This window comes from Lithobates pipiens, unplaced genomic scaffold, assembly GCF_037356315.1.
Source record: "Lithobates pipiens isolate NorthernLeopardFrog02 unplaced genomic scaffold, aLitPip1_a1.2 Scaffold_23, whole genome shotgun sequence".
NCBI classification, from domain to species: domain Eukaryota; kingdom Metazoa; phylum Chordata; class Amphibia; order Anura; family Ranidae; genus Lithobates; species Lithobates pipiens.
Window position 1 is genome coordinate 45,018,194 of NW_027507785.1, and position 15,522 is coordinate 45,033,715.

General features: G+C 44.4%; 1 protein-coding gene across 1 annotated transcript in view; it reads left to right on the plus strand.

The window, feature by feature from the left end:
* The window catches only part of DOCK3 (dedicator of cytokinesis 3), a 189,767-nt gene that overhangs the window by 135,268 nt on the left and 38,977 nt on the right, over positions 1-15,522 (plus strand). The window contains 4 exon segments of the mRNA XM_077451060.1: positions 5,379-5,549; positions 5,906-5,995; positions 14,899-15,091; positions 15,352-15,364. Coding sequence (XP_077307186.1) covers positions 5,379-5,549; positions 5,906-5,995; positions 14,899-15,091; positions 15,352-15,364 — 467 coding nt within the window.

The window sequence follows — 15,522 nt, forward strand, 5'->3', positions numbered from 1 at the left end:
TAGCACCCTATACCAAGTTACCAGTCCTTATAAGAACTTTTGTGGACCAAGCAGGTTGTGTATTAGTGTTTAGCAGACTGTACGTCAGTCCCTATACCGCTGAAGGACTGCTGCAGTATAGGGCAGCGGTCAGCAGTGGTGCACGTCAACCCTATCTATTGTGGACCGATAGCGGTCCTTACAGAACAGCAGACTGTACCGCACTCAAGCCTATGTACCGTAGCACCCTATACCAAGTTACCAGTCCTTATAAGAACTTTTGTGGAACAAGCAGGTTGTGTGTTAGTGATTAGCAGACTGTACGTCAGTCCCTATACCGCTGAAGGACTGCTGCAGTATAGGTGAGCGGTCAGCAGTGGTGCACGTCAACCCTATCTATTGTGGACCGATAGCGGTCCTTACAGAACAGCAGACTGTACCGCACTCAAGCCTATGTACCGTAGCACCCTATACCAAGTTACCAGTCCTTATAAGAACTTTTGTGGACCAAGCAGGTTGTGTATTAGTGTTTAGCAGACTGTACGTCAGTCCCTATACCGCTGAAGGACTGCTGCAGTATAGGGCAGCGGTCAGCAGTGGTGCACGTCAACCCTATCTATTGTGGACCGATAGCGGTCCTTACAGAACAGCAGACTGTACCGCACTCAAGCCTATGTACCGTAGCACCCTATACCAAGTTACCAGTCCTTATAAGAACTTTTGTGGACCAAGCAGGTTGTGTATTAGTGTTTAGCAGACTGTACGTCAGTCCCTATACCGCTGAAGGACTGCTGCAGTATAGGGCAGCGGTCAGCAGTGGTGCACGTCAACCCTATCTATTGTGGACCGATAGCGGTCCTTACAGAACAGCAGACTGTACCGCACTCAAGCCTATGTACCGTAGCACCCTATACCAAGTTACCAGTCCTTATAAGAACTTTTGTGGAACAAGCAGGTTGTGTGTTAGTGATTAGCAGACTGTACGTCAGTCCCTATACCGCTGAAGGACTGCTGCAGTATAGGTGAGCGGTCAGCAGTGGTGCACGTCAACCCTATCTATTGTGGACCGATAGCGGTCCTTACAGAACAGCAGACTGTACCGCACTCAAGCCTATGTACCGTAGCACCCTATACCAAGTTACCAGTCCTTATAAGAACTTTTGTGGACCAAGCAGGTTGTGTATTAGTGTTTAGCAGACTGTACGTCAGTCCCTATACCGCTGAAGGACTGCTGCAGTATAGGGCAGCGGTCAGCAGTGGTGCACGTCAACCCTATCTATTGTGGACCGATAGCGGTCCTTACAGAACAGCAGACTGTACCGCACTCAAGCCTATGTACCGTAGCACCCTATACCAAGTTACCAGTCCTTATAAGAACTTTTGTGGACCAAGCAGGTTGTGTGTTAGTGTTTAGCAGACTGTACGTCAGTCCCTATACCGCTGAAGGACTGCTGCAGTATAGGGCAGCGGTCAGCAGTGGTGCACGTCAACCCTATCTATTGTGGACCGATAGCGGTCCTTACAGAACAGCAGACTGTACCGCACTCAAGCCTATGTACCGTAGCACCCTATACCAAGTTACCAGTCCTTATAAGAACTTTTGTGGAACAAGCAGGTTGTGTGTTAGTGATTAGCAGACTGTACGTCAGTCCCTATACCGCTGAAGGACTGCTGCAGTATAGGTGAGCGGTCAGCAGTGGTGCACGTCAACCCTATCTATTGTGGACCGATAGCGGTCCTTACAGAACAGCAGACTGTACCGCACTCAAGCCTATGTACCGTAGCACCCTATACCAAGTTACCAGTCCTTATAAGAACTTTTGTGGACCAAGCAGGTTGTGTATTAGTGTTTAGCAGACTGTACGTCAGTCCCTATACCGCTGAAGGACTGCTGCAGTATAGGGCAGCGGTCAGCAGTGGTGCACGTCAACCCTATCTATTGTGGACCGATAGCGGTCCTTACAGAACAGCAGACTGTACCGCACTCAAGCCTATGTACCGTAGCACCCTATACCAAGTTACCAGTCCTTATAAGAACTTTTGTGGACCAAGCAGGTTGTGTATTAGTGTTTAGCAGACTGTACGTCAGTCCCTATACCGCTGAAGGACTGCTGCAGTATAGGGCAGCGGTCAGCAGTGGTGCACGTCAACCCTATCTATTGTGGACCGATAGCGGTCCTTACAGAACAGCAGACTGTACCGCACTCAAGCCTATGTACCGTAGCACCCTATACCAAGTTACCAGTCCTTATAAGAACTTTTGTGGAACAAGCAGGTTGTGTGTTAGTGATTAGCAGACTGTACGTCAGTCCCTATACCGCTGAAGGACTGCTGCAGTATAGGTGAGCGGTCAGCAGTGGTGCACGTCAACCCTATCTATTGTGGACCGATAGCGGTCCTTACAGAACAGCAGACTGTACCGCACTCAAGCCTATGTACCGTAGCACCCTATACCAAGTTACCAGTCCTTATAAGAACTTTTGTGGACCAAGCAGGTTGTGTATTAGTGTTTAGCAGACTGTACGTCAGTCCCTATACCGCTGAAGGACTGCTGCAGTATAGGGCAGCGGTCAGCAGTGGTGCACGTCAACCCTATCTATTGTGGACCGATAGCGGTCCTTACAGAACAGCAGACTGTACCGCACTCAAGCCTATGTACCGTAGCACCCTATACCAAGTTACCAGTCCTTATAAGAACTTTTGTGGACCAAGCAGGTTGTGTGTTAGTGTTTAGCAGACTGTACGTCAGTCCCTATACCGCTGAAGGACTGCTGCAGTATAGGGCAGCGGTCAGCAGTGGTGCACGTCAACCCTATCTATTGTGGACCGATAGCGGTCCTTACAGAACAGCAGACTGTACCGCACTCAAGCCTATGTACCGTAGCACCCTATACCAAGTTACCAGTCCTTATAAGAACTTTTGTGGAACAAGCAGGTTGTGTGTTAGTGATTAGCAGACTGTACGTCAGTCCCTATACCGCTGAAGGACTGCTGCAGTATAGGTGAGCGGTCAGCAGTGGTGCACGTCAACCCTATCTATTGTGGACCGATAGCGGTCCTTACAGAACAGCAGACTGTACCGCACTCAAGCCTATGTACCGTAGCACCCTATACCAAGTTACCAGTCCTTATAAGAACTTTTGTGGACCAAGCAGGTTGTGTATTAGTGTTTAGCAGACTGTACGTCAGTCCCTATACCGCTGAAGGACTGCTGCAGTATAGGGCAGCGGTCAGCAGTGGTGCACGTCAACCCTATCTATTGTGGACCGATAGCGGTCCTTACAGAACAGCAGACTGTACCGCACTCAAGCCTATGTACCGTAGCACCCTATACCAAGTTACCAGTCCTTATAAGAACTTTTGTGGACCAAGCAGGTTGTGTATTAGTGTTTAGCAGACTGTACGTCAGTCCCTATACCGCTGAAGGACTGCTGCAGTATAGGGCAGCGGTCAGCAGTGGTGCACGTCAACCCTATCTATTGTGGACCGATAGCGGTCCTTACAGAACAGCAGACTGTACCGCACTCAAGCCTATGTACCGTAGCACCCTATACCAAGTTACCAGTCCTTATAAGAACTTTTGTGGAACAAGCAGGTTGTGTGTTAGTGATTAGCAGACTGTACGTCAGTCCCTATACCGCTGAAGGACTGCTGCAGTATAGGGCAGCGGTCAGCAGTGGTGCACGTCAACCCTATCTATTGTGGACCGATAGCGGTCCTTACAGAACAGCAGACTGTACCGCACTCAAGCCTATGTACCGTAGCACCCTATACCAAGTTACCAGTCCTTATAAGAACTTTTGTGGAACAAGTGAGTTGTGAATGTTTAGCAGACTGCAGCAGAAGGGCAGCAGTCAAGTATAATATCCTTTCTATATTTGGAAGAAAGAATATTATACATGTACAAGCCTATTACTGTACCACTGATACCAGTCCTGAAAAGAACCTTTGTGGAACTAATAATAACAGCAAGTCTTTAAAATTACCCTCACTGCCTGACAACACTGCTTCCTTCCTGTCCCTATACAAATTGGCAAAAAAAGAGAACGATTAGTGGTTACTGGAACAGCTCTTTTGTGGACCTTGATAGTAACAGCTAATGATGATGATGATGATGATGATGATGAAAGACTAATCTGGCTGTCCCTGTAGCATACACCGTCCTTTCCCTTTCTCTAAACTAACAAAAGACACTCAGGCTGCTGCAAGAATCAGCAGCACAGCAAACCTATCAACACCTAACACCTATACCAGTCCTGAAAAGAACTTTTGTGTACCAAATAGCTAGTGGTTTATCTCTCCCTACTCCACACAGGAACCTGTCCCTATCTTAACAGAAGAAAGAATGTAAAATGGCCACCGGATCGGGTGTATTTATAGGTTAGGGGGAATGTACAAGTGTCCATGTGCTGTCATGTCTCAATTGGCTGTCCTGTATCACATGATAAACGTGTCACCAAAGGTTAAAGTTCTTGTATACATTAAACACGTAAGTCCGCCGCGGCGAACGACGGAAAAAGGCGTTCGAACGTGCGGACCGCGAATGTCGGAAATTCGCCGCGAAACGACCGCCGGGCGAACCGTTCGGCCATCACTAGAGGAGAATAAGTGAAATAATAAAAGAGGTTAATGAGGACTCCTTATGTTATGCTACTTATGTTTTTTTGCACAATTACGTATAGTTTTATATACTGTTTTTGTGCTTGTTTGCAAAATTAAAGTGGGCTGGTCTGGATGAATTCCAGGGCAAAATTTTTGTCCCAGTCCAGCCAAGGGTGGACTGACAACTCATGGGGCCCCCGGGCAATAGGAGATTATGGGGCCCCCCGGCAATAGAATATTATGGGGCCACACAGTATACACACACATACAGTATACACACACAGACACACACTGAAAACTTTTAAAAATCTTGGGATTTTTAAAAAAACACAGATTTTTACATACTGTCCCTGGTTTTATTGAGGCTGGCAACCCTGGTGGGGCCCCCTAGTGGCATGGGGCCCTCGGGCAGTGCCCGAGTGCCCCAATGGTCAGTCCGCCCCTGAGTCCAGCCCTGTATGCGGGTGCTCCCTCACCCATGACATCACTGCAGGAGGGCTCTACCTAAAAGGAGCCTACCACCTGATGACACTGTCTGTTGTACCCAGACACTAACCTGGCACAGATCTAACTAGTGGCAAAATAGCTAACTGCACCTTCGTAGCAGGTTAGGGAAACTCCTTTTAATCTGTTCTTGTGGCAAAAAGTGGCCCCTCTTTGGCTGGCCACATGATGTTATATATTGAGGAACAGAGGAATCCTAACCCTTTGTTCATCAACAAACCCATTGATTCCCATATCAGCTCTACCATGAAGATCACATGGCTTTGTTAGAAAATGATGATGTCTCTTTGCAGGCTTTGGAAATCCTCTTTAAATTCATCATCCAGTCTCGCCTGCTCTTCGCACGGTCCACCGGAGGCTTGGAGGAGGAGCAGTTCCGCTGCAGCATCCACGACCTGTTCCAGTCCATGCGTTTTGTGCTGAGCCTGGACACACGGAGCTCCGATACCCTCCTCTTCACACAGGTAAGGACCACCACACTTTGGGTCTGTTTTAGAAAATCAAGACAATTGCCACAGGAAGCCATTCATTTCCGGGCAGATTAGTTCTGACCGGTTGCTATTGGACGATAACACAATATTTGCCGTTGAACCCGACCGAAATTGTGGAAGACTTGTATTTAACTATTGCAAACAATACAGTGAAAACAGCCACGTTGCCCTCTTGTTTTTGTAGATGAATGTTCTCTGATTATGTCCTGCTTTACGACAATTTTTTTTTTTGCTTTAACTGCCCTTAATGTGATCTCGCCCCCCTCTCGTTCCCTCTGCTTCCCCTTCTACCCCCTCTCTGCTCCTGATCCTCTCCAATACATTTAAAGCAAGCCTCGTCTGGAGGAGAGGTGAGCGGCAAGGGGGAGTCAGACAATCAAAAGACTGGGGGCTCCACCAGCCCGTCAACAGTCTGCTTCGTAAGTAAAGCCACCCCCCCCCCCCCACCCCTTTACCCCCACCGAAATGCACCTGTGAAATCTGTACTGTGCACCTTAGAGAATGCAATGGTCACCTAACCAACCTTGTGCTGCACCACCCAATGAAACGCCACCGGACACAAAGGGGGAGTGTGACAGAATTTTCTTAACTTGTGTTGGCCTCCAAATCTGCACAATTTATGTTCATTGAATCCACCTTCTGATCAGTATATCCTGACCTCATCATTTGCACACCACCCAACCTATCATCACCCTCATTCCTTCCTCCACTGTTCATCCACCTGCTCCCTTTTCTCATCACGGCACAATCCATCAGCTCAATGGACTAATAAGTCATAATTCTTCAGAATTGGCAACATATACAGTTACATAGATTAAAGAGGAAGTAAACCTTGATGAGTTTACTTCCTCTTTTTTTCCCTGCAAAGGTAAAGCATAATGGACTACTATGCATCGCATCGCATCACATCGCATAGTAGCCCATTATGTGTCACTTACCTGACACAGGAGCCAGCGAAGTCGCCGCTGTCCCCTGTAGTCCGCCGCATCCATCTTGCTGGTGGCGTCTCGCAGCTCCGCCGCTGTCATTCGGCGAAGCCGTCACTCCCGCGCATGCGCACAGGAGTCGACAAATGCGGCAGCTCCATTCTTGGAACTGCCGCGCTCAGTGCGCCTGCGCATGCGCCGTAGACAGCGGTGCCCGTTTTCGGGCAAATATCTCCTAAACCATATAGGTTTAGGAGATATTGCTTGGACCTACAGGTAAGCCTTAATCTAGGCTTACCTGTAGGTCAAAGTGGTTTGTAAGGGTTTACAACCACTTTAAAAAGTTACTGAAGGATTCTGTGGTGGGCGAGTTACACGTTGGCAGGGGGGGGTCTCTGAGTTCCATATCTGGAGAAGAAGATCTACATGATACTTCACTTGGGATTTGTGGTCAATGTCCTCTACTTGCTTTATATGTCCTATCGGTTGAACTGGATGGTCCCTTTTCAACCAGACTAACTATGTAACTATCTCACTTCTGTGTTTATAATTTGTGTCTGTCTGAAGGCATGATTATGATGAGACGTCACAGATGGGCTTTCCAGTTTTTTGGGAAAATGAAGGTAATCCTCTTGGTGGAACATTTCCCTTTGGTGACAACTCGAAAAGTTGGATTTTCCTATTATTTTTAGCCCTATGGAGGACAAAGACAGCATTGAATACCTCAAAACGACAGAACCAAGAGATGCTGGGTCTTCAAAACCGTATTTCTTCATGAAAACTGAGAAAACATCATCCATCATTCAATGAGTTCACTGCTTCTGGTGAGGCTGCTCACATTGGGGCAAGGTTCCCCTCTGTTGGGTCCTCAGATTGTGACTCAAAAGCATGAACACACAACAAGAGTGCTGGACCAAGTGGTAAAAGTCTATAATAAGAGCTCATAAAGTACCCAACACATTTCGGCAGCCAACACACTCTCTCTTCAGGGCTTGGAATCGTTATCAGTGCTTTAGCAGATTTAGTAAGACAACTTACGAGGCAAACACTATATTATATGGGTAAAAGATTGTGGAACTCACATCTTTATTAGCTGGTTAGATATACTGTCCCAAAGCCACAGCCATGGAGTTGCCCCCCCCCCCCCCACTATTAATATGGAGCCTCCTCCATTACTGCTTATATGGGGTTACTCACCCATTGCCATTAATATGGAGTCTCCCCCTTTGCAATTAATATGGAGTTGCCCCTACCCCCCCATTGCTTATAATATGGATTTCCCCACCCCATTAGCATTAATATGAAGTTGCCCACCAATGGCCATTGATATAGAGTACCCCCCTCCATTACCAATAATATGGTGTTGCCCCCCTTCTATGGCCATTATTATGGAGTCTCCTCCATTATCATTAATATGGAGTTGCCCCCTCAATGGCCATTAATATGGAGTCTCCCCCATTGCCATTAATATGGAGTCTCCTCCATTATCATTATTATGGAGTTGCCACCCATGGCCATTAATATGGAGTCTCCCCCCCCATTACTATTAATATTTAGTTGCCCCTCCCCCATGGCCACCAATATGAACTTCCTCACCTTATTACCATTAATACGAAGTTCCCTACCATTAATATGGAGCCTCCCCCTTTACCATTAATATGGAGCCCCCCCCCCCCCCTTACCATTAATATGGATTTGCCTTCCCCATTCCCATTAATATGGAGTCCCCGCCATTATCATTATTATGAAGTTGCCCCCCATGGCCATTAATATGGAGTCTCCCTCATTACCATTTTACCATTAATATTTAGTTGTTCCCCCCTTACCCCCACCCCCCATGGCCACTAATTCAGTCTTCCTCACCCCATTACCATTAATACGAAGTTCCCTACCAATGGCCATTAATATGGAGTCCCCCCCCCCATTATCATTATTATGAAGTTGCTCCCCATGGCCATTAATATGGAGTCTCCCCCATTACCATTTTACCATTAATATTTAGTTGCTCCCCCACCCCCCTGCCACTAATTCAGACTTCCTCACCCCATTACCATTAATACAAAGCTCCCTACCAATGGCCATTAATATGGAGCCTTCCCCCATTAGCATCAATATAAAGTTGACCTCCTTGACCACTAATATGGAGTTTGAAACCCCATTACTAATAATATGGAGTTGCCCCCCATGGCCATTAATATGGAGTCTCCCCTATTACCATTAATATGAAGTTGCCCACCAATGGCCATTAATATAGGGCCTTCCCCCATTACCAATAATAAAATTGTTCCCCATTTGGTCACTAATATGGACTTCCCCACCCCATTACTATTATTATGGAGTTGCCTCCCTCATGGCCATTAATATGGTGTTGTCCCTCCATGTTACCATAAATATGGAGTTACCCACCCATTGCTATTAATATGGAGTCTCTTTCATTACTATTAATATACAGTTGCTCCCCTCATGGCCATTAATATGGAGTTGCCTTCCTATGGCCACTAATATGTATCCCCTTTCTCCTCTATTCCCATTAACATGGAGCTGCCCCCCCCCCCATGGCCATTAATATGGAGTCTCCCCTATTTTCACTAATATGGAGGTGCCCCCCCCCCCCGATATGACCACTAAAATGAAGTTGCCCCCATTACCATTATTATGGAGTTGCCCACATATTTCCATTAATATGGATTATCCCCCATGAGTTGCCACCCACCCCCATGGCCACTAATATGAAGACCCCTCCCCCCCCCCATTACCATTAATATGGAGTCTCCCCCATTCCCATTAATATGGAGTTGTCCCTCTTTTATAGATATGAATATAGAATCCTTGTCTCCCACATGGTTACCATTATTATGAAGGTTCCCCCTCTGCAGCTATAACATCTGTGAGGTCAGGTATGAAACTACTGATGTTGGATGAGAAGACCTGGCCCACCATTGGTGTTCTAAGGTTTTCAGTAGAGATGAGATTGGGGCTCTGTAAAGGCCACTTGAGTTCCTCCACACCAGACGGGTCACACCATGTCTTTATGGAGCTGGCTTTGTACACAGGGCGGGGGGGGGGGGGGGGAGGGACAGTCATAGTGGAACAGAAAAGGGTCTTTACCAAACTGTTACCACAAGGTTGGAAGAGCAGAATTGTCTACAATGTCTTTGTATGATGGAGGATTACCAGAACCCTTCACCGGAGGCACCTGAACTCCACCATTCGGAGGAGGGAGATGCACATACTTTTGGCCATATAGAGTTAAATATATCCCTGTCCTCTAAAAGCTGAATCTGGATTGAGAAAGAAGGTTTCTGCATTTCAGCAAGTAGTAGGATGTATAAAACCCGGAGAAATCCATGACCTCGTAAAATCCATAGAACATGAGCTGGAAGGATGGAGATGGGACATTTGCAGGCCTGGTTGGCGGCGCGGCTCCTGGGATTCGGCCTTAATTGCCTGTAGTTTGCTATAAAAAAATGCTATTGTGTAGATTTACTATTATCCGGTATTTTTAGCCTTCGCCGCGACCTTTATCATCCTCGTAGTGACCTTGGCTGCCCCACAATCAATGTGCAGCGGAGACGTTTTGTCTTGCCGAGTGCTATTTGTGCCAAAGATTTGCTTCCCCGGCATTTTTTTTTTTTTTTTTACCTCTATCCGTATTTACAAAGCGCTGCACTTCTCCACGGGGGATTCGTCCTTTATGGATCGAAGGTAAATTCAATGACAAATATAGAGAAAAGCATTACAACGCGGAGAAAGCTGCCGACGCTGGAGATCGGGGAGACCGCCTGACATCAACCAATCATGGAGGATACAAAAAAAAAGTGTCCGTGGTTTAAAATGGGTTTTTATTAAATAAAGGACCAGAAACAAAAAAAACAAAAACAAAAAAAAATACAAAGCTGGTTTATGTCGGAGGGTTTCAGTAAATATCATGGAAGCCTGGGAATCAGAGAGCAAAAATATATGAAATGCTACTACATTACTACTACCTCCTTCATTTCATGGAGTGTTATTCTGTGATTCCCAGGATCCATGGAGAGATGAGGGAGGATATTGTCCAATGCACGGCTGATTTCCTGCTACAGGGGAGACGTGGAAAATACAACAGACAAAAATGTATCAAGACATATCCATGGGAGAGCTCAGCACGTTATTTAAAACATATGAACATATTAGTAAGGACACATATATACACCTAGTGCAAGATCACATACACATAGTGAGAGCAGGGGCGGACTGACCATTCGGGCACTCGGGCACTGCCCGAGGGGCCCATGCCACTAAGCGGCCCCATAATCTATTGACTAGGGGGCCCCATAATCTTCTCCTATTGCCCAGGGGCCCCATAATCTCCTATTGCCTGGGAGCCCCATAATCTTCTCCTATTGCCTGGGAGCCCCATAATCTTCTCCTATTGCCCAGGGGCCCTATAATCTCCTATTGCGTGGGAGCCCCATAATCTTCTCCTATTGCCTGGGAGCCCCATAATCTTCTCCTATTGCCCAGGGGCCCCATAATCTCCTATTGCCTGGGAGCCCCATAATCTTCTCCTATTGCCCAGGGGCCCCATAATCTTCTCCTATTGCCTGGGAGCCCCATAATCTTCTCCTATTGCCCAGGGGCCCCATAATCTCCTATTGCCTGGGAGCCCCATAATCTTCTCCTATTGCCCAGGGGCCCCATAATTTCCTATTGCCTGGGAGCCCCATAATCTTCTCCTATTGCCCAGGGGCCCCATAATCTCCTATTGCCTGGGAGCCCCATAATCTTCTCCTATTGCCCAGGGGACCCATAATCTCCTATTGCCCGGGGGCTCCATGAGTTGTCAGTCCGCCCCTGAGTGAGAGTATACATAATGAGAATACAAATAGACACGTGCAATTTGTTTCGTTTTTAAACGAAAATTTGTTTTTAAACTAATTTTGACAAATAATCCGAATTAATGAAAACCCTGTTTAATTAATTATTCATAATCATCATAAATTAGAATATTTAGAAAATGTGTAAATATGTATTTGTAAATATATATTTACAAATACAAATATATATAAAGAATATTTTGAAAATGTGCAATTCTTTTCGTTCTGAATTTGTTTTTAAACAAATTTTGACAAATAATCCGAATTAAGGAAAACCCCCTTTTAACGAATTATTCATAATCATCATAAATTACAATATTTTGAAAATTTGGAAATATATTTTGTAATTATATATTTATAAATACAAATATATATAAAGAATATTTTGAAAATGTGCAATTCTTTTCGTTCTGAATTTGTTTTTAAACAAATTTTGACAAATAATCCGAATGAAGGAAAACCCCCTTTTAACGAATTATTCATAATCATCATAAATTAGAATATTTAGAAAATTTGGAAATATATTTTGTAAATATATATTTACAAATACAAATATATATAAAGAATATTTTGATAATGTGCAATTTGTTTCGTTCTGAATTTTTTTTTAAACAAATTTTGACAAATAATCCGAATGAATGAAAACCCCCGTTTAATTATTTATAATCATCATAAATTAAAATATTTAGAAAATTTGTAAATATATATTGTAAATATATATTTACAAATACAAATATATATAAAGAATATTTTGATAATGTGCAATTTGTTTCGTTCTGAATTTTTAAAAAAAAAATTTGGGCAAATAATCCGAATGAATGAAAACCCCCGTTTAATTATTTATAATCATCATAAATTAAAATATTTAGAAAATTTGTAAATATATATTGTAAATATATATTTACAAATACAAATATATATATATATATATATATATATATATATATATATATATATATATATATATATATATATATAAAGAATATTTTGAAAATGTGCAATTAGTTTCATTCTGAATTAGTTTTTAAACAAATTTTGACAAATAATCCGAATGAATGAAAACTTAATTTAACAAATTATTCATAATCATCATAAATTAGAATATTTTGAAAATTTGGAAATATATTTTGTAAATATATATTTACAAATATATATAAAGAATATTTTGAAAATGTGCAATTCCTTTCGTTCTGAATTAGTTTTGAAACAAATTTTGACAGATAATCTGAATTAATGAAAACCCTGTTTAACGAATTATTCATAATCGTCATAAAATTAGAATACTTTGAAAATTAGTAAATTCAAAAATCCTAAAATCCCGAAAATTCGAAAATCTGAAAGAATAACTAACTAATAATAACTTAACTATTACTAACTATTACATTCCAGGTAATGGAATTTCCTTTCAAATTTGGCTGTTAGTGAACATAACAAATACGAATTTATACGAAAATACGAATTATCCGAAATAACGAGTGTTGTATCTAAACGAATAGAATGTAACAAATTTATAATAAAAAATAACAATAATAATAATAAAAAAATGTTATTACTATTATTATTATTTATTATTAATTTGTTCTGGTCCATTTGTTTCAATGCGGCATTCATTATTTCGGATAATTGGCATCGTCGGATAAATTCGTATTCGTTAGGCTCACTAAGACCCCTTTCACACTGGGGAGCTTTGCAGGGGTGCTACATCGCTAAAAATAGTGCCCTGAAAGGGCCACTGCTGTCTCTACAATGTGAAAGCCCCCGAGGGCTGTCACACTGGAGCGGTGCGCTGGCAGGACGCTAACAAAAAGTCCTGCTAGCAGCTTCTTTGGAGCGGTGAAGGAGCGGTGTATACACTGCTCCTTTACCGCTCCTGCCCATTGAAATCAATGGGGCAGAGCGGCTATACCGCTGGCATAGCGCTGCTGCAGCATGCCTTGCGGTGGTTTTAACCCTTTCTAGCCCGCTAGCGGGGGGTGAACGCGCCCCGCTAGCAGCCGAAGAGCGCCGCGAAATTGGCAGTAAATCGCCGCTAAAAATAGCAGCGTTTTACCACTGACACCGCCCCCCCCGCCCCAGCGTGAAAGGGGTCTAACAGCCGAATTTGAAAGGAAATTACAATACCTATAATTTAATAGTTAGTTGTTAGTTAGTTACTCTTTCGAATTTTCTGATTTTATTTCTTATTTTCAGATTTTCAAATTGATGAATTTTCAAATTTACGAATTTACCCAGTTTTGAGTTTACGAATTTTTGAATCTACGAATTTAGCCATTTTCGAGTTTACGAATTTTTTATTTTACGAATTTACGCATTTTTGGATTTTATGAATTGCGATCATAACGAATGACACGAAAAACATAAAGAAATTTTTTTTTTTTTATCAAAAACAAAACTGAATGAATTTTTCGGCAGTGCACATGTCTAAACACCAATACAGCAAGAGCACGCATGCGCATAGCGAGAGCACATATACAGAGAGAGCACAAACAGAGGGCGGGCCCAAGAAAATTTTGCCCAGCGTCCAATCAATATTAAAGACGGCCCTGAGTAAACCAATCGGTAACAGTCCTCTTCGTTAACTTTATATCCTCCACCTTCTTATCATCTCATCCAGCCAGTGACTTTGCCTAGGCTGAGATGATGTCATCAGTCCGCTGCATGCAGGAGGAGGCATTTCCTCAGTCTCCCCTCCCCCGGCGATCAGACGGCAACATTGTACATTTTTAGTAGGTAGAAGGAAGCATTTTCACAGTCTCCCCTTCCCCAGGTAGGTTCACATTGAGTAGGCGTGGCCCTCCGTGGACATAATGTGGCCCCTCGAAGTTGTATTCCTTTAAATTTGGCACGGTGTGCTGTTTAAATTTAGGGCAGTACTCACCTTTTGGAATTTCATGAAAGCAAGCAAAATCGCGACGCATTTTTGCCCCTCAGGCATAGGGCACCCCATTCTTAGGTAACCCCATTCTTAGGGCACTGCATTCTTAGGGCACCGCATTCTTGGGGCACCACATTCTTGGGGCACCGCATTCTTAGGGCACCCCATTCTTGGGGCACCCCATTCTTGGGGCACCGCATTCTTAGGGCACCGCATTCTTGGGGCACCGCATTCTTGGGGCACCGCATTCTTGGGGCACCGCATTCTTAGGGAACCCCATTCTTGGAGCACCACATTCTTGGAGCACCACATTCTTGGAGAACCACATTCTTTGGGGCACCCCATTCTTAGGGCACCCCATTCTTAGGGCACCCCATTTATTTCAAACATGGCAAAGCAGCTCCTGCGCCTTTTTTAAAGCGTTTGAGCTTTTGGGTGTTTGTTTTAACGGCTCATTTTGCCACATTTGAAGACGGGCGTATTTTTGGTTGGCCACCCACGGGACGCCATTAACAACAAATTCCGGGACTTGTAGTTGTAGAAGAGATTTCCTGCTGAGGGCTGTGCGTTGTGCATGCGTCATTCTGTGCATTGTGTGTTTTTTTTCTTATGTATTGTTGTATGGTCCCCAGGGTCCGTCCATGACACTCTGCTCCTCCCTGCAGGCTGCCCTGCTCAGCTCCTTTCCCGCCATCTTCGAGGAGTTGCTGCCCATGTTCTCGGTGACGGAGGTCGCGGAGTTCGTTCGGGGCACGCTCAGCAGTCTCCCGAGCACGCTGCATCTGGGGCAGTCCATGGATGTGGTCAAGCTGCAGTCTATCGGCCGGACTGTCGACTGTCGCCTCTTCTCCTTCCCAGGTGAGGAACCCCCCCAAAAAAAAAATACTTTTTGAACATTTTGTTAAAAATGTAGGTTGGTTCACAGCTTTGCGAGCCTAAAACTGTGTGCTTTCCCGACGCACGCCTTTAGCAGGGAGACGGCGGCGCCATTAATTGTCCATGGCACCCAAAATCATCTGCTGAAGGGTAACCTTCTTGGTTGGGTGTGGCACAATTTTTAAAAGGGGTCTTGCGGGAGTGGCTCTGATTTTCATAATGGTGTTCAATTTATGCAGCAGGAGGCTACCCGCTGTGAAAAATAAATGCCATGTGTTCCATGCTCCGCCCTCTTAGCTCATTGCAGCTCCACCCACAAGCTGTCCAATCTAAAGAGGAACTTCAAGCGGGGATTCCACCCTAAAGTGGAAACTCCGCTGATCGGATCCCTCCCCCCCTCCGGTGTCACAATT